General features: G+C 46.4%; 1 protein-coding gene across 1 annotated transcript in view; it reads left to right on the plus strand.

Moving 5' to 3' along the window:
* Nucleotides 1-8267: 8267 nt before the first annotated feature.
* The window catches only part of CBL (Cbl proto-oncogene), a 96803-nt gene continuing 85747 nt past the window's right edge, over nt 8268-19323 (plus strand). The window contains exon 1 of the mRNA XM_023208459.1: nt 8268-8819. Coding sequence (XP_023064227.1) covers nt 8619-8819 — 201 coding nt within the window. The 5' untranslated portion in view covers nt 8268-8618. The remainder of the gene's footprint in view (nt 8820-19323) is intronic.

Raw genomic sequence — 19323 nt, forward strand, 5'->3', positions numbered from 1 at the left:
AGGAGTTCAAGACCAGCCTGGACAACACAGTGAGACCTCATTTCTACAAAAATTTAAAAAATTAGCCTGGCATGGTGGTGCACACCTGTTAGTCTCAGCTACTTGAGAGGCTGAAGCAGGAGAACCACTTGAGCCTGGGAGGTTGAGGTAGCAGTGAGCTATGATTGCACCACTGCACTCCAGCCTGGATGACAGAGGGAGACCCTGTCTCAAACAAACAAACAAACAAAACCCCCAAACCACTGAAGATCCTCTTCGGTACACTGTGGAATGAGGGTAATAAGTGCAGGAATAGGTAGTCGAGGGAGTTTCCCACTTCAGAGAAATGAGACACAAAGGAACAGCGGACCCATGGACTCCAGGGTACTGACCTAGAGGGATGCAAGTGTGCAGGAAAGTGCTCAGGTTAGAGACAAGACATTTGAGCTTGAGTCCCAACTGTGGATATGTAAACTGAGGCAAGCCATTTGACTTTGCTCAGCATCAGTTTCCTGATATTTAAATGTTTGATTTTGTAGCTCTTGAAAAGCCTGTGTTTTAGCTGGGTGTTTACATGGCTATCTTCTCTCCTAGTAACTTAATCTATTGCTACATTTCCCCATTCCCTTGTGTGGTTGATTTTCAGACAGGTGTTGAGAGATTGCTTTGGGAGGCTCCCTGCAGCATAGAGTTGGTTGGGGCTCCCTCTAGTGGACCTGCTTGACCTTCTCCTGAGTTTCCTACATTTTTGCTTTTAAATTATTTGCTGGGCAATATTGGGGGTGACTTCCTTTGGGGATACTTCTTAGTGTCCTGCTGGAGCCAGGAGTGGCTGGAAGAATTAATGTGGGGGAGAGAGTATGATGGGTGGCCCTCCCTTGTCAGGCAGCCCTCACTCTCCCTGCGGCTCTGTGCTATCCTGAGGCTTGCCATCTATCTGCCACTTGGATCTCTGGGCACAATACTGGTTAGAGGGAAAACAGCAGAAACTTCAGGGCTTTTCTCCTTTTGGATTAGGGGACCTGCAGACTGTTTTGAGATGGAGTCTCGCTCTGTTGCCCAGCCTGGAGTGCAGTGGCACGATCTCGGCTTACTGCAAGCTCCACCTCCCAGGTTCATGCTGGGACTGCAGGCATCCACCACTGCGCCCCGCTAATTTTTTTGTATTTTTAGTAGAGACGGGGTTTTACTGTGTTAGCCAGGATGGACTCGATCTCCTGGCCTCGTGATCCACCCGCCTCGGCCTCCCAAAGTGCTGGGATTACAGGTGTGACCCATCGCGCCCGGCAGTTTTTTTTTTTCAGTGTCTCTCTCTGTCACCCAGACTGGAGTGCAGTGGCATGATCACGGCTCACTACAGCCTCAGCCTCCCCGGGCTCTGGTGATCTTCCCACCTCAACCTCCTGAGTAGCCGGGACTATAGGCGCATGCCACCACACCTGGCTAATTTTTATATTTTTTGTAGAGACGGAGTTCACCATGTTGGCCAGCATGGTCTCGAACTGCTGGCCTCAAGTGATCTGCCTGCCTTGGTCTTCCAAGGTTCTTGGATTACAGGCATGAGCCGCTGCACCAGGCTATCTTTTTTTTTTTTTCCTCAGACAGCGTCTTGTTCTGTCACCAGGCTGGAGTACAGTGATGTGATTTCAGCTCACTGCAACCTCCACCTCCCGGGTTCAAGCAATTCTCTGCTTCAGCCTCCCGAGTAGCTGGAATTACAGGCACCCACCACCACGCGTGGCTAATTTTTGTATTTTTAGTAGAGATGGGGTTTCACCATCTTGGCCAGGCTGGTCTTGAACTCCTGACCTCGTGATCCACCTGCCTCAGCCTCCCAAAGTGTTGGGATTACAGGCATGAGCCAGTGCGCCTGGCCTGGCCTTCTTTAGGTACTTCTCTTCAACTCTGTCACCCTCAATATTTTTGGTCCATTGCCTATTGTCAGGAGCAGATCTGTAGAAATAAGCCACAAGAGGCTGGGCACGGTGACTCATGCCTGTTATCCCAGCACTTTGGGAGGCTGAGGTGGGCAGATCATGAGGGCAGGAGTTTGAGACCAGCTCAAACTTATTAAATCCTTTCTCTACTGAAAACTTATTAAATCCTTCTCTACTGAAAAATACAAAAACTAGCTGGGCATGGTGATGTGCGCCTGTAATCCCAGCTACTTGGGAGGCTGAGGCAGGAGAATCGCTTGAACCCAGGAGGTGGAGGTTGCAGTGAGCCAAGATCGCGCCACTGCATTCCAGCCTGGGCAACAAGAGCAAAACTCTGTCTAAAAAAAAAAAAAAAAAAAATCTTGGTCTCTGCAACCCCTTATTGTGACCCAGACATTCCTTTCTATTGATTCCAGATCTTTAGATAATAACTCTTTCAAGCAATTGTCAATTGGAAAATCTCTGAATTCACTTATGACCTGGAACCTAACTCTAACCCTAATTCCCTTACCTACTTCCTCACTTCCAGTTGTCCTGCCTTTCTAGACCGAACCAACATACATCTTACATATATTGATTGATGTCTTATGTTTTCTTAAAATGTATAAAGCAAGCCGGCGCAGTGGCTCACGCCTGTCATCCCAGCACTTTGGGAGCCAAGGCAGGTGGATCACCTGAGGTCCGGAGTTCAAGACCAGCCTGACCAACATGGTGAAGCCCTGTCTCTACTACAAATACAAAAAATTAGCCGAGCATTTTGGTGGGTGCCTGTAATCCCAGCTACTTGGGAGGCTGAGGCAGGAGAATCTCTTGAGCCTGGGAGGCGGAGGTTGCAGGGAGCCGATATCGCGCCATTGCACTCCAGCCTGGGCAACAAGAGTGAAATTCCGTCTGAAAAAAAACAAAAAATGCAAAAAGCCAAATTGTAGCCTGTTCACCTTCAGCACTTGTTCTCAGGATCTCCTGAGAGTTGTGTCACGGGCCATTGGTCACTCATATTTGGCTCAGAATAAATCTCTTCAGATATTTTACAGAGTTTGACTCTTTTCTTTGACATGAGACTAATGTTAATAAGTTCTGATAGCCCACTACCATCAGACTAGCTTCTTCTAATCTTGAGCATGTTTTTCATTTATTCTCCCTCCACCACCTCCTTCTCCTGTGCTGTAATGCAGCGGGGGTTCCTGTCCCTGTCCTCCTCATCTAGAAGCCTGTCTGGGAGGTTTTTCTTTCTTTTTTTTTTTTTTGAGACAGTCTCACTCTGTGGCCCATGCTGGAGTGTCGTGGTGCAATCTCAGCTCACTGCAACCTCCACTTCCTGGGTTCAAGAGATGTTTGTGCCTCAGTCTCCCCAGTAGCTGGGATTACAGGCATGTGCCACCACATTCAGCTAATTTTTGTATTTTTAGTAGAGATGGGGTTTCACCATGTTGGCCAGGCTGGTCTGGAACTCCCAACCTCAGGTGATCTGCTTGCTTTGGTCTCCAAGTGTCAGGGTTGTGTGAACCAGAGCAACTCCATCTTGAAGAGCAGCTGGGTAGAATGAGGCTGAGAACTACTGGGCTGCATTCCCAGAAGGTGAAGGCATTCTAAGTCATAGGATGAGATAGGAGGTTGGCACAGATACAGATCATAAAAACCTTGCTGATAAAACAGGTCGCAGTAAAGGAGCTGGCCAAAACCCACCAAAACCAAGATGGTGACGAGAGTAACCTCTGGTCGTCCTCACTGCTATACTCCCACGAGCGCCATGACAGTTTACAAATCCCATGGCAACATCAGGAAGTTACCCTATATGGTGTAAAAAGGGGAGGCATGAATAATCCACCCCTTGTTTAGCATATCATCAAGAAATAACCATAAAAATGGTTATGTCTACGGAGTCACCATTCTTCTGTTCCAACACTTTCCTAATGAACGTGTTTTCACTTTACTCTAGAGTCGCCCTGAATTCTTTCTTGTGTGAGATCCAAGACCTTACCTTCTCTTGGGATCTGGATCGGGACCGCTTTCCTGTAACAAAAGTACTGGGATTGCAGGCATGAGCCACTGAGCCTGGCAAATTTTTGCATTTTTTTATAGAGACAGGGTTTCGCTATGTTGCCCATCCTGGTCTCGAATTCCTGGGCTCAAGCAATCCATCTGCCTCAGCCTCCCAAAGTGCTGGGACTACAGGCAGGAGCTACCATGCTTGGCTGGGAACTTTTTTTTCCGTGGAATGATTAGTGTCCCCATTACTTGTTGATGTAAAGGAAAAGACTGGCACAAATTTAAGCAGAGAGTTTACTTGGGCCAAGTTTGAGGACAGCAATCCAGGAGCATAGATTCAAGTTGCCCTTGACAATAGGCTCAGATTAGTAGCAGTTACAAGTGTGTGTGTGTGGGTTTTTTTTTTTTTGAGATGGAGTTTCACTCTTGTTGCCCAGGCTGGAGTGCAGTGGCACAATCTTGGCTCACTGCAACCTCTGCCTCCCGGTTCAAGTGATTCTCCTGCCTCAGCCTCCCGCGTAGCTGAGATTACAGGCTCCCACCACCAAGTCTGGCTAATTTTTTGTATTTTTAATAGAGACAGCATTTCACCATCTTGGCCAGGCTGGTCTTGAATTCCTGATCTCGTGATCCGCCTCCCAAAGTGCTGAGATTACAGGCGTGAGACACCAGGCCCGGCCAACAAGTCTTTTTTTTTTTGTTTTTTGAGACAGAGTCTCGCTCTGTTGCCCAGGCTGGAGTGCAGTGGCGCGATCTCCGCTCACTGCAAGCTCCGCCTCTGGGTTCATGCCATTCTCCTGCCTCAGCCTCCTGACAAGTGTGTTTTTAAAGGAAAAAAGAGGCCAGGTGTGGTGGCTCATGCCTATAACCTTGGCACTTTGGGAGGCCCAGGCGGGAGGATCACTTGAGGCCAGGAGTTTAAGATCAGCCTGGGCAACCTGAGACCACCACCACCCCACCGAAAATAAATAAATAAATAAACAAACAAATGCAAAGAGGAGGCAGTTCCTAAACTGTCTGCTAATCACTTACATTAACATAGCATAAGGTATGTGATTGGCTGTACGTTGTATTCCAGTAACATGAAGATGATGGGTGAGGCAGCTAGTCAGGGACCAAATGCCTTTAAACCATTCCCCCAGGCATGGGTCGGGGGTTTGTGACTGAAGTCCCATACTCATGTTTCTCTGGGCCTGATAATTTTGCATACCTCACACAGTTCAGACAGCTTTGAGCTATTTTTCTTTTCTCATCCTGATGCATAGAATGACATTGGAATAGAGATTGCAGAATACAAGCAACTATATACCCCAGAAGAGAATGTAGTTTACAAATACGTTCAGTCAATGGATTTTCCTTTTCTTCTTTTGAGACAGAGTCTCGCTCTGTGCCCAGGCTGAAGTGGAGTGGTGCGATCTCGGATCACTGCAATCTCCGCCTCCCAGGTTCAAGGCATTCTCCTGTTTCAGCCTCCAGAGTAGCTGGGATTACAGGTGCCCGCCAACCACGCCTGGCTACTTTTTGTATTTTAGTAGAGACAGGGCTTCGCCATGTTGGTCAGGTTGGTCTCAAACTCCCGACCTCAAGTGATCCGCCAGCCTCAGCCTCCCAATGTGTTGGGATTATAGGCATGAGCCACCATGCCCGGCTCAGTCAATGGACTTTCAGGTGTGGAATGAGGATGTCGTTTGGGGTGAAGGTGAAGTGGGATAAGAAAAAGGCTACATGTTACACGATGTGATGCAGGATGAACCAACTCTAGCATAATCTGGAATGGGAATGACATTGTGATTAACAGTCCAATCCCCTCTCTTGTACGTTTTCTAAAACAAGCCAAATAAAAATTGTGGCCTGGCGTGGTGGCTCGCGCCACGCCCAGCTAAATTTTTTTTTTTGGGGAAAAAAAAAGGTAAAAAAAGGGCAATCTTCCTTTTCTTATTAACCTACTTTATTTATTTATTTATTTATTTATTTTTGACAGAGTTTCACTCTTGTCGCCCAGGCTGGAGTGCAGTGGCACAATGTCGGCTCACTACAACCTCTGGCTCCTGGGTTTAAGTGATTCTCCTGCCTCAGTCTTCCGAGTATCTGGGATTACAGGTGCCTGCCACTAAACCCAGCTAATTTTTGTATTTTTAGTAAAGACCAGATTTCACCATGTTGGCCAAGCTGGTCTCCAACTCCTGACCTGAGATGATCCTCCCCCCTCGGCCTCACAAAGTGCTGGGATTACTGGCGTGAGCCACTGCACTGGGCCAAATGGATTGGATTTTAAAGCACACTTCAGGCAGAGGGAATAAGGGAACAGCCTGAGTAATGGTGATGAAGAAAGAAAGAATTGGCCAGGTGCGGTGGCTCATGCCTGTGATCTCAGCACTTTGGGAGGCCGAGGAGGGCGGATCACCTCAGGTCAGGAATTGGAGGTCATGTCAGCTTGGCCAACACCGTGAAATCTCGTCTTTACTAAAAATACAAAAATTAATCAGGCATGGTAGCAGGCACCTTAATCCCAGCTACTCGGTGGGCAGTGGTTGCAGTGAGCCGACATTGTGCTACTGCACTCCAGCCTGGGTGACAGAGAGAGACTGTCTCAAAATAATATAAATATGGCTGGGCGCCGTGGCTCAAGCCTGTAATCCCAGCACTTTGGGAGGCCGAGACAGGTGGATCACGAGGTCAGGAGATCGAGACCATCCTGGCTAACACGGTGAAACCCCGTCTCTACTAAAAAATACAAAAAACTAGCCGGGTGAGGTGGCGGGCGCCTGTAGTCCCAGTTACTTGGGAGGCTGAGGCAGGAGAATGGCGTAAACCCGGGTGGCGGAGCTTGCAGTGAGCTGAGATCTGGCCACTGCACTCCAGCCCGGGCAACAGAGTGAGATTCCGTCTCAAAAATAAATAAATAAATAAATAAGAATTGTATTTGATGACTTGGTGAGTCAGCTAGCATAGGACATGTGTACCAGGGAGTAGTATAAAACTACAAGGTTATTTAGCTTGGAGTTAGAGCAACTTGATTGTCAATTTTATTCCAGAGGCAATGGGAAGTGTTTAAAGTTTGTGATGCTGTCTGAACTGTACTTTAGGAAGCCTATGGTGGCAGGATGAATTGAAGGCAGAGGAAAAGGTTTCAACAGTCCAGGGAAAAGAAAAGGAGGACCTGCGACTAGGTGTTGGCAATAAGGACGGAGTTTTGCCTAGATTTTCCCTTCATAGATTCTTCTCTTCCTGAATGGAAACTGATAAAAGGAAATTCTTCTGATAGTAAATTATAATGTGGACTCCAAAATCAATTCTAGATAAAGGCGATTAAATTGCAAACCCAGGATGCCTGGCTGAAAGGTCCCTGCATTCAAAGATATTTTCCCCTTTACAGGAGCTATATATATAGCTCCCTAATCCTTGGTGCTTTGTGGAAGAGCCTGGGGGGGGGATCGAAGGCGGAACTAATACTTACTGACACACCTGGGTCTGCAAACTCCCAAAACCGAGGCTCAGAATTAGTAAATTAGGGCAGGGCACTTCCTTCTTTGGAAGGGAAGTTCCTATTTTCAAAGTTCTTCCAACGGAACTTTTACATTAGAGAAGTGTAATTGACCGAGAAGTGGAAGTGACCGGGAACAGCATTTCTGTTCCCTTGGCGGGAGACAGAACCTCCTCGGGCAGAGCCAGCAGCAGGTCAGCTTCTGAGGGGGCCCTCATGCTGGCGGCGCCGACCTGTGAGTAGGAGAATCTTAAATACATGTTTGAGACTCAATTCCCAGAAATGTAACTAGTCTTCACGAGCCAAAAAAAAAAAAAAAAAAAGGAAGTACTTTCTTTTCAAGAGGTCAAAGGGCCTGGAAGAAGAGCTCCTGGCTTGAGTGTCTCAAGCCTTGCTGGGGCCTAATCCGGCTGGAACAGGCCGCAGTATTCATATTCCTGTCCTTGGTCGTGTCTTAATGAAGACTTGAAAATAATCAGGGGTGGAGAAATAACTTTCCTTTTTCTCCCACCATCCTCCCACAGTGTAAATAAGCAAATACCTCTAATCTCCATTTCCTCATTTGTCAGGCGTGGGGAAAGACTTGACATCAAGACTTCCATTCCATCGCCACCTGTCTTAATTTAAACATTCCCATGACCCACCCCAGGAGCGCCAACCTCCCGCCCACAAGGAGCATGGAAGTCTCGGTTTCTGGCTACTACGCAGACTCCACCTTGGACCTACCCCCGCCTCCAATCCCCCGCCGCTCCTTTCCCCGTTTCTCCAGCAGAGGGCGCAGGCCCGAAGGTTCCGCCGGCCCCGCCCCAGCCTGGCCCCGCCCCGCCCCCGGCGTAGGGGCGGGGGAGACGGGCACGGAAACCTGGCTGCGGCTTTCCGGGAGCTGTGGGCACGCGGGCTGCTCGGAGCCGGTGGCTCGGGGGTCGTCGCTGCGCAGTCCGGCCGCGGTCGGCCGATTCCCCGAGGTCACCAGTAAGCCGATCCGCCTCCGGGACGCGCGCCCCGCCTGCCTTGGGCTCGCGCGCTCGGAAGGGGCGCGTCTCGCGCTCTCCCGGCACCGCCCACTCCCCTCCCCACGGCCGCTCCTCCCTCCGCCCGGATAGCCGGCGGCGGCGGCGGCGGCGGCGGCGGCGGCCGGGAGAGGCCCCTCCTTCACGCCCTGCTTCTCTCCCTCGCTCGCAGTCGAGCCGAGCCGGCGGACCCGCCTGGGCTCCGACCCTGCCCGGGCCATGGCCGGCAACGTGAAGAAGAGCTCTGGGGCCGGGGGCGGCGGCGGCTCCGGGGGCTCGGGCTCGGGTGGCCTGATTGGGCTCATGAAGGACGCCTTCCAGCCGCACCACCACCACCACCACCACCACCACCTCAGCCCCCACCCGCCGGGGACCGTGGACAAGAAGATGGTGGAGAAGTGCTGGAAGCTCATGGACAAGGTGAAAGGCCTGCGGAGCGCCCGCTGTTGCAGGGTGGGCGTGGGCGGAGGGCCGCGGGGTGGGGAACGAGCGGACGGAGGAAGCGGGGGAGGGGACGTGTCTGGTGAAGCCGGGGAGGCGCGGAGCCGGGGTGACCGGCCGGGGGATGGGGGACGTGGGGGCGGGGATGAGGCCGGGAGGGTGGGGGGCGGCGTGGGGGAGGGGCTGCCGTTGGGAGTCGGGAAACGCTGGGGTGCCGCGTTTGGGGTAGCCAGACAAAGATGGAGTGGGGGCTGGGGCGAAGGTTAACTGGGAAGCCAGTGGGGCGGAAGTGTAATGGGGGGGTGCGGAGTTTGGGGCTCTGTGCAGGGTGTAGGGATGTAGGTCACGGAATTGGCCTGGGAGGTTAGCAGGGAGGGCGTGAGGAAGAGTGTTTGATTTACCGGCTGGGGCTCTTGGCTGGGTGAGATCTAACCAGGGAATTAGGTTCCTGGGCTCTGATTGAGGAACCTGGCTAGGGTCAGGACAGCTCCGCAGGGAAGCTGTGCTCTGGGTGAGAGTATAGTGCCTTCTCATTAAGATGTAACCCGAAGATAAAAGACATAGGGATGTTTAAGTGGGGCAAGGAAATAACTTTCCTCCACATCTAGCGCCAGCTCAAGTTTTTTGTTACCCTCAGAAACACTGGATGTGATGCTCAAGTTTTTTGTTACCCTCAGAAACACTGGATGTGATCCATTGCTGGTGCTGAGATATGCACTGATTAAACCACAAGTTCTGGTTAGAACTATTATCTTCTGAAAGATGGACTGGCTGAGCCTGTTAAGCAGCAGCAGATTCTAACTTCTTAATAACTTCCTCCCTACCACACCGCTTGAGCTGGGTTCTTTTTTTCTGGTAACGGTTCTGACTCCTTTTTACAAGTCCTGACTTTAAACTTGTTCGATGAGCTTCTTTGATTACGCTTGTTTGTTTGTTTTTTGCAAATACGAACAAAAATAACTCCTTTATATTTAGCCACTAAGTTTGTCATTTGGGAGACTGACTTCCTTGTAGTTGTTTCTATATAATGAAATGTAGTTAGTCTCAAGTAATTAAGTGTTTAAGCAGTCAGACGCTTTGTTAGAATTCAGTACGTTTTCTTGGTGTTTTTCATATTCGTTAATTACTTTGGCAAAATTCATATTGCTCATGAAAAGTGATTAGAAGTATCTGGCACGTTCTAGCAGAATGGTGTTATTTCCTCCAGGGTAAAATTTGGTTTTCTTTGGTTCCTCTCTGGGCCTCGGTTCCTCTTCTGTAAAGTTCTTCTTGGGCTGTTTTGGACTAGAAAACGCTAATACAGTGAATATGAAGCGCTTAGCCAATGTAATGTGCAATTCAAATGCCTAATAAGTCCTGTGTGTGAATTAACACTCCTGTAGTGCGTGCCAGTGGTTTCATAGCTACCTTTTTAGGGCTGGTTTTTCTCATGTTAAATAATTGGTATTGTAATTAATGACACAAGTATTTGTGTGTGGATTATATTGGTGGTGTAGTACTAATTTTAATTAGAAATTATAATAAAATCCTTACAGAAAGTTTAGGTGTGTGAAAGGAAACTTTAAATGTGTCGCCTCTTTTAAAATGCATCAAAGGTATTCAAATGCTAAAGTTTGTTAGTTTGCTTTTTAGGGATATATCGTTAAGGACGAAAAAATTTCCTCTGGCACAGAAAAAAATACCTTTATAATGAGTGTCTCGTATCAGACATGTGGGTGCAGTACACTCAAAATTGTATTGATTAGTGATCCCTGCTTAAGAATAATCTCTTTATTAAAGAGATTCTGTATTCTGTATTTTTTTTTTTTTTTTTTTTTTTTTACGGAGTATCTGCTCTTGTTACCCACTGGGCCCGGCCCTCTATTCTAAAAGAATAAGAATAGTCTGTATTCTTATTAAAGTGTTTCTGTAAATACAGAGTAAGATATAGGTAGTCCTATTCTACAGGGTAGCCCAAATAAAATCCTTCCTTAAGTCTTACTCCTTCATCTTTTTTTTTTTTTTTTTTGAGACGGAGTCTCGCTCTGTCGCCCAGGCTGGAGTGCAGTGGCCGGATCTCAGCTCACTGCAAGCTCCGCCTCCCAGGTTCACGCCATTCTCCTGCCTCAGCCTCCCGAGTGGCTGGGACTACAGGCGCCCGCCACCTCACCCGGCTAGTTTTTTGTATTTTTTTAGTAGAGACGGGGTTTCACCGTGTTCGCCAGGATGATCTCGATCTCCTGACCTCGTGATCCGCCCGTCTCGGCCTCCCAAAGTGCTGGGATTACAGGCTTGAGCCACCGCGCGCGCCCGGCCACTCCTTCATCTATTTAAAGTATGTGTATTGAATTTTGATTTATTCTGCAGAATGTTTAATTATTTGGGAAGAATAAAGAGGACTCAAAGTTTCGACTCAAATTGCTTTTCAGGTTTGATAGTTTCACAGAAAGTAGGCTTCTAGCTTTTCCATTCCAGTGTAGGGAGAGGGATGTTTTATTTTTGTATTACTTGTCTCAGAGGTTGGTTTTAGTACTGTCTCCTCCCCCTGTGCTCCCCCCCAGCACATATTTCTAGTTGCTCTGAAAACGTAGTACTTTCTGATGTGTCAGTCTGATAGGTTTATGCTGCTTTCCAGATCTTTGAATACCTCTGTGATGTTACTAGATTGCACCATCTCTTTTACCCTTGATGTTTTGAGCATGAGGTTTACTCTTTTTTCACTTTATTTCATTTTTATTGTTGAAAGTCTTAAATGTGTCACCACACCTTGACTTCAGGTACTCTAAGTGGTGAAGAACCTACTGTCAAATCCACAGATGTCCCACACATTTAATTCTTTTTAACAAAATTTCTGGGCCGGGCCCCATGGCTCACACCTGTAATCCCAGCATTTTGGGAGGCCGAGGTGGGCAGATCACTTGAGGTCAGGAGCTCCAGACCAGCTCTGTCAACGAAACCCTGCCTGTACTAAAAAATACAAGAATTAGCCAGGCGTGGTGGCAGACGCCTGTAATCCCAGCTACTTGGGAGGCTGAGACAGGAGAATTCCTTGAACCTAGGGCAGAGGTTGCAGTGAGCCAAGATCGTAACACTGCACTCTAGCCTGAGCTACAGAGTGAGACTCGGTCTCAAAAAAAAAAAAAAAAAAAAAGTCTGTTTAATTCCCCTCAAGAATGACACATATTTATTTTTTTTTTTTTTTTTTAATTTTAATTTTAATTTTTTGAGACAGAGTTTCACTCTTGTTGCCCAGGCTAGATGCAATGATACGATCTCAGCTCACCGTGACCTCTGCCTACTAGGTTCAAGTGATTCTCTCCTGCCTCAACCTTCTGAGTAGCTGGGATTACAGTCATGTGCCACCATGCCCAACTGATTTTTTTTTTTTTTTTCCTGTTTTCAGTAGAGACGGGGTTTCTCCATGTTGGTCAGACTGGTCTCGAACTCCCGACCTCAGGTGATATGCCCGCCTGGGCCTCCCAAAGTGCGGGGATTACAGGTGTGAGCCACCACGCCTGGCCATACACATATTTAGTTCTAAGTCACCATCTCATACCTGTTTTATGTTTGTTGTTGAAGCTGGATGAATATTATTCCAGCCAACTCTTAATCAGTTTATTGAATTAGCACTGGGAACTGTTAATCTCTTTCCTTCCTCCAATATGGGATCTATACAGATGGAAAAATTGGCGTAAGACATGGGTTCCGGTTAACATAGGCCTGATTTACTAATCCATTATGGAACTTAAACTTACTATTGGAAAAATGTTTGTGCTAGAATGCTTGTTATTAAACTAAAGTTAGAGCCTCCGGTTTTCTTTTTGCCACCCCAGGATATTGTAATAAACATGTGCATAAGTACTTCTATGCGAAGAAAGTGGCTAGTAAGCCAAAAGACAATTGGGCAGGGAGGAGAGGAGTGGGAAGTGAAGAGAAAAAGTCACCTAAATTGGCCTTAAATGTATGCCGGGCTCACACCTGTAATCCCAGCATTTTGAGAGGATGAAGTAGGTAGATCATTTGATCCCAGCTTGAGCCCAGGAATTCCAGATCAGCCTGGGCAACATGGTGAAACCCTGTCTTTACAAAAAATACACATATTGGCCAGGCATGGTGGTGCCTTCCTCTAAGTTTGAGCTGCTAGGGATGATAGCTTGAGCCTAGGAGATCGAGGCTGCAATGAGTTGTTGAGCGAGCCACTGCACTCCAGCCTGGGGAACAGAGTGAGACCCTGTCTCAAAAATAAGTAAATTGCTTTAAATGTAAATGTAGAAGTATCAAAGTGTTTAATTTGATAAGAGAGTTTATTTATTTATTTATTTGCTCGGTCACCCAGGCTGGAGTGCAGTGGCACGTTCTCAGCTCACTGTTTCCTTCACCTCCCAGGTTCAAATGATTCTCGTGTTTCAGCCACTGAGTAGCTGGGATTACAGGCTTGCGCCACTATACCTGGCTAATTTTTCTATTTTTATTTTTTACTAGAGACAGATTTTCACCATGTTGGCCAGGCTGCTCTCGAACTCCTGACCTCAGTTGATCTGCCCACCTCAGCCTCCCAAAGTGCTGGGATAACAGGCATGAGCCACCGTACCTGGCTCAATTTAGTAAGAGACTTTACATTCCATTATGAAACAGAACAGAGGTTGGCAAACTTTTTCTGAAAAGGGAGGTTTCAGAGCCATTGTAAATACAGTAATCCTCCATTATCCTAGGGGATATGTTCAGGACACCCAGTGGATGCCTGAAAACCCCGAATAGTACTGAACCCTGTACATATACTATGTTTTTCCTATACATACGTACCTATGATAAAGCTTAGTTTACAAATTAGGCACAGTAAGAGATTAACAACAACAATAATGAAAGAGTACAATTATAAAATACACTGTAGTAAAAGTTATATAAATGTGGTCTCTCAAAATATCTTATTGTAGGCTGGGCATGGTGGCTCATGTCTGTAATGCCAGCACTTTGGGAGGCCGAGGCAAGTGGATCACCAGAGGTCAAGAGTCTCAGCTCACCGCAACCTCCTCCTCCCAGGTTCAAGCGATTCTCCTGCCTCAGCCTCGCAAGTAGCTGGGATTACAGGCACCCACCACCATACCCAGCTAATTTTTGTATTTTTAGTAGAGACGGGATTTCACCTTTTTGGTCAGTCTGGTCTCGAACTCTTGACCTTAGGTGATCCACCCGCTTCAGTCTTCCAAAGTGAGCCACCACGCCCCACCCTTATTTTTAATTAGTTTATATAATTGAAACATTAAGGTATTGATGATTTTTAAATGGGATATAGTTTATTAGAAAAATACATTTAAAAGCATGAGCTTGAAAGAAAATTACATTTTTTTTTTTGAATTTAAAAAAATATTTTATTGCCCGGGTGTATGGTGGCTCATGCTTGTAATCCTAGCACTTTGGAGGCCGAGGCGGGTGGATCACCTGAGGTCAGTTCGAGACCAGCCTGACTAACATGGAGAAACCCCTTCTCTACTAAAAATACAAAAAATTCGCCAGGTGTGGTGGCGCAGCCCTATAATCCCAGCTACGTGGGAGGCTGAGGCAGCAGAATTGCTTGAACTTGGGAAACAGAGGCTGCGGTGAGCCGAGATCGCACCATTGCACTCCAGCCTGGGCAAGAAGAGCAAAACTCCGTCTCAAAGAAAATATATATATATATTTTATTTTTATTCATTATTATTAACTAGTATTTTTTTTTTTAAAAATAGAGACAGGGTCAGGCCTGGCACCGTGGCTCACACCTGTAATCCCAGCACTTTGGAGGACTGAGGCTGGGGGATCACCTGAGTTCAAGAGTTTGAGACCAGCCTGGCCAACATGGTGAAACCCCGTCTCTACCAAAATTAGCTGAGCCATGATGGTTATGGGAGGCAGAGGTTGCAGTGAGCCGAGATCGCCAGCCTGGGCAACGGAGCAAAACTCCGTCTCAAAAAAAACAAAAGAAAAAAATAGAAACAGAGTCTGACAATGTTGTCTAGGCTGGTCTCAAACTCTTGGGCTCAAATAATTCTCCCACGTCAGCCTTCCACAGTGTTGGGATTACAGGCGTGAGCCACTGCGCCCAGCCAAAAAAGTATTTTTAAAAGATGATTATTGGCTGGGCGCGGTGGCTCAAGCCTGTAATCCCAGCACTTTGGGAGGCCGAGACGGGCAGATCATGAGGTCAAGAGATCGAGACCATCCTGGCTAACACGATGAAACGCCGTCTCTACTAAAAAATACAAAAAAACTAGCCGGGCAAGGTGGCGGGCGCCTGTAGTCCCAGCTACTCGGGAAGCTGAGGCAGGAGAATGGCGTGAACCTGGGAGGCGGAGCTTGCAGTGAGCCGAGATCCAGCCACTGCACTCCAGCCTGGGCGACAGGGTGAGACTCTGTCTTTAAAAAAAAAAAGAGAGATTATTTCCTGCCTTCTAAATTTTCCTGCCTTACCCTATCCGCCTTGCCTCCTGGGCCTCCTAAAAGCACCTTAGGAAACTTCCTGTATTTTGGAAGTGAGATGCACTTAGAATTTGCAAATTAGTATATAGCATTTAATTGGACTACTACTTAACTCCCTCCATTCCTTTCCTTCCTGTATTTGCACACTCAAGCATAGTGGTAGGTATTAAGTTGTTACACTCTAGGAGATTACATTACAAATTGTATATAAGTGATGTGACTATAGGTGAAATATGTGTGAAGTGATGAGGATCTCTTAGGTTTATCTTCTCTGTGTGAAATGTGTCAATATTTTTTCTGTATTTATCTTAACCTCTCAAGATTGTAAAGTCCTTGAGGGTAGCACCTGTAACCTGCTTATCTCCTGCAATAACCAGTTATGGAGCCTTCTGTAGTAGTAGATACTTTGTAAGTTTTTTGGTTTTGTTTTTATTTTTTTAGAAAGGTATTTATTTATTTATTTTTTAGTACACTTGAAAGAGGGCCAAGTGGGTGATTTGAGACCAAGTGCCTATTTTTATTTTTATTTATTTTTTACTTAAGAGACAGAATCTTGCTCTGATGCCCAGGCTGGAGTGCAGTGTCACAATCATAGCTCACTGCATCCTTAAGCGTCTGGACTCAAGCCATCCTCCTGCCTTGGCCTTCCGAAGTGCTGGAATTACAGTCACAAGCCACTGCACCCAGCTAGTAGTTGGCTTTGTGGGTCCCCAAGGAATAACTGCATGGAAAAGGTATGGAGGGGGCATCCATCTTTTCTTTTTTTTCTTTTTCTTTCTTTCTTTTTTTTTTTTTCTTTGAGAGGGAGTCTTGCTCTGTTGCCCAGGCTGGAGTGCAGTGGCATGGTCTTGGCTCACTGCAACCTCTGCCTCCTGGGTTCAAGCGATTCTCATGCCTCAGCCTCCTGAGTAGCTGGGACTACAAGTGTGTGCTACCACACCTGACTAATTTTTGTATTTTTAGTAGAGACAGGGTTTCACTGTGTTGGCCAGGCTGGTGTCAAACTCCTGACCTTGTGATCTGCCCGCCTTGGCCTCCCAAAGTGCTGGGATTATAGGCATGAGCCACCACGCCTGGCGAGGGGCATCTATCTTAATTACATTAAAACTTCTTTATTTCTTGCAGTAGCCCTTTGTTGGTATCATCCTTGTTTTATATATAAAGACATTTAGGCTCAGAGTGGTTAAGTAACTTAGTTAATAATGGAGCCTGACTTGGAGTGGTGGATTACCCACCGTCCTAAAAGTTCTTCCATACGTTACCTTCTCAGGTATACAACAAAGTCTCAATCACAAAAGCCATTTATTTAGAAAGTGACCTGTTCAGGTCACCTGCTGTATAGACCTGTGATTTATACAGCATTCCCCTCCATTCGAGGGAAGTAGACATTCTCTGTTTTTTTAAATTATTATTTTTAAAATTAATTAATTTATTTATTTTGAGATGGAGTCTCGCTCTGTCACCCAAGCTGGAGTGCAGTGGTGCGATCTCGGCTCACTGCAAGCTCCACCTCCCAAGTTCACGCCATTCTCCTGCCTCAGCCTCCTGAGTAACTGGGACTACAGGTGCCTGCCACCACACCCGGCTAATTTTTTTTTGTATTTTTAGTAGAGATGGGGTTTCACTGTGTTAGCCAGGATGATCTCGATCTTCAGACCTCGTGATCCGCCTGCTTCAGCCTCCCAAAGTGCTGAGATTACAGGCATGAGCCACCGTGCTGAGCCCCGGCTGGCTAATTTTTATATTTTTAGTAGAGACGGGGTTTCATCATATTCGTCAGGCTTGTCTCGAACTCCTGACCTCAGGTGATCCGCCTGTCTCAGCCTTCCAAAGTGCTGGAATTACGGATATGAGCCACCCTGCCCGGCCTTTTTTTTTTTTTAAAGACAGAGTCTCTGTCTGTCACCCAGGCTGGCGTACAGTCTCGGTTCAATGCAGTGAGGGGCATGATGTCACCTCCGCCTCCCACGTTCAAGCAATTCTCTTGCCTCAGCCTCCCAAGTAGTTGGGATGACAGGCGTGTGCCACCACACCAGTTAATTTTTGTACTTTTGATAGAGATGGGGTTTCACCATGTTGACTAGGCTGGTCTCAAACTCCTGGCCTCTAGTGACTCACCCACTGTGACCTCCCAAAGTGCTGGGATTACAGGTGTGAGCCACCGTGCCTGGCCAGTAGACATTCTCTTGAATGACAGTAAGATAGTGTTTAACTAGTACTATTCAATGAAATATCTGTTGTCTACTTAAAAGATTGGTGTTTCTTCAAATTGTGAGTGCTGGTTACTTTGTGTGGTGATCATAGGGGCTTTTGTATACTTTTCCAGTTATACTTAATTTATGTTGTCTACTACATTTTTTATTTTTGCTGATCAGATAGTTCAGATTTTAGTTTACTTTTTAGCTTCAGTTTATTAACATCTCTCTCCCCTGTTAGAGCTCCTTAGGACCAAGGCTTTGTCTTAACATAGTCAGTCCCTCATTTTCTGTCGAATTAATTGAGGGGATCCGGTAGGGAATTTTTTTTTTTTTTTTTTAGCGAGTGCTCTGTAACTCGCTAAAAAAGTAGCATTTACTAAACGAGGGTTTACCTCATAAAGGTAGTATATAATTATTGTAAAACTTGATTTGTGTTTTATGCCTATGAAAAGCTCACCCAAAGGATGTAAGATTCTTCATAATTCCTTAATGTAAAACATGAGATGGTTGGGTATTTCATGTAATCAGCAATAGGATTTTGAAAGGCATGTAGAATAAAAGTAGGGTTAGGTCAGGGAAAAAGATGGTATGCTGTCTTCATTTTGTGAGTTTGGTTGAAGTTTTTGCTGATTCTTGCTATAGGAAAAAAGTTATTTTTTAATATGTTTTTAGCCAGCAGTATACATATAATGAATCTGATAAATCATGGTCAAATTGGTCCTGGAGTCTTCCTCTTCAGCAGAGTTCAATGTTATATTCAAACATACAATAATATTTATACTGTAATAATTTCCCTGATGATTAATCTAGAATGTTAAAAGCCAAATGGACTAAATATTTGTTTGAAAACAGGCTATATTTTTGTTTTATTTTTTCGAGATGGTGTCTTGCTGTGTTGCACAGGCTGTGCTGCCCAGGCTGACCAACATGGTGAGCTCTATCTCTACTAAAAATACAGAAATTAACTGGGCGTGGTGGTGCATGCCTATAATCCCAGCTGCTTGGGAGGCCGAGGCAGGAGAATCGTTTAAACCTGGGAGGTGGAGGTTGCCGTGAGCCGAGATCACGCCATTGCACTCCAGGCTGGGCAACCAAGAGTGAAACTGTCGCCAAAAAAAAAAAAAAAAAAAAAGCGGGGGATTGTGGCCGGCGCCTGTAATCCCAGCTACTCGGGAGGCTGAGGCACAAGAATAGCTTGAATTTGGGAGATGGAGGCTACAGTGAGCAGAGATTGTGTCGCTGCACTCCAGCCTGAGTGACAGAGCTAGACTCTGTCTCAAAAAAGAAAAAAAAATTGTTAGAAAAGGGGCATTTAACAAGTCGCTGAAATATTTTCATGATTAGCAAATTTTGTGCTGGAAGAAAATAGGTAGGAGTAGGCAACCACCTGGAAGCCAGCGTCAGCTTTGTCCTCACAGTGCTCCTTCCTGCAGCAGCTTCCGCAAGGAGGGAAAGGGGGTGCTAATGATGGCACTGGTGGTGTGCATCCACTGGGGATCCAAGCACTGGGGAGATGTGATGCCACTGTCATAGGTGCATCTGTGGTTCTCTCACAAGAAATAAGCAGCCACTCTGGGTCCCTCTGCTGTTTTTGGAATGGCTAGTGAGTCGTGTGTGACAGCATCCCTTGCGTGGTCACCTTCTCACAACCACCACTATTTGCTGCCTTCCCTGTGGCTTGAATCTGGCATGGAGGAAGGACTAAAATGAGGCCAATTCATTGGTGCTTCATTGAGTGGGGATGGCATCCTAATTTCTGCTTCCTCCTCTCTTGGACTTATTGTATTGTATTTATTTATTTTTATGTTATGTTATGTTATGTTATGTTATGTTATGTTATGTTATGTTAT

The sequence above is a fragment of the Piliocolobus tephrosceles genome, chromosome 13 (assembly GCF_002776525.5).
Source record: "Piliocolobus tephrosceles isolate RC106 chromosome 13, ASM277652v3, whole genome shotgun sequence".
Lineage (NCBI taxonomy): Eukaryota > Metazoa > Chordata > Mammalia > Primates > Cercopithecidae > Piliocolobus > Piliocolobus tephrosceles.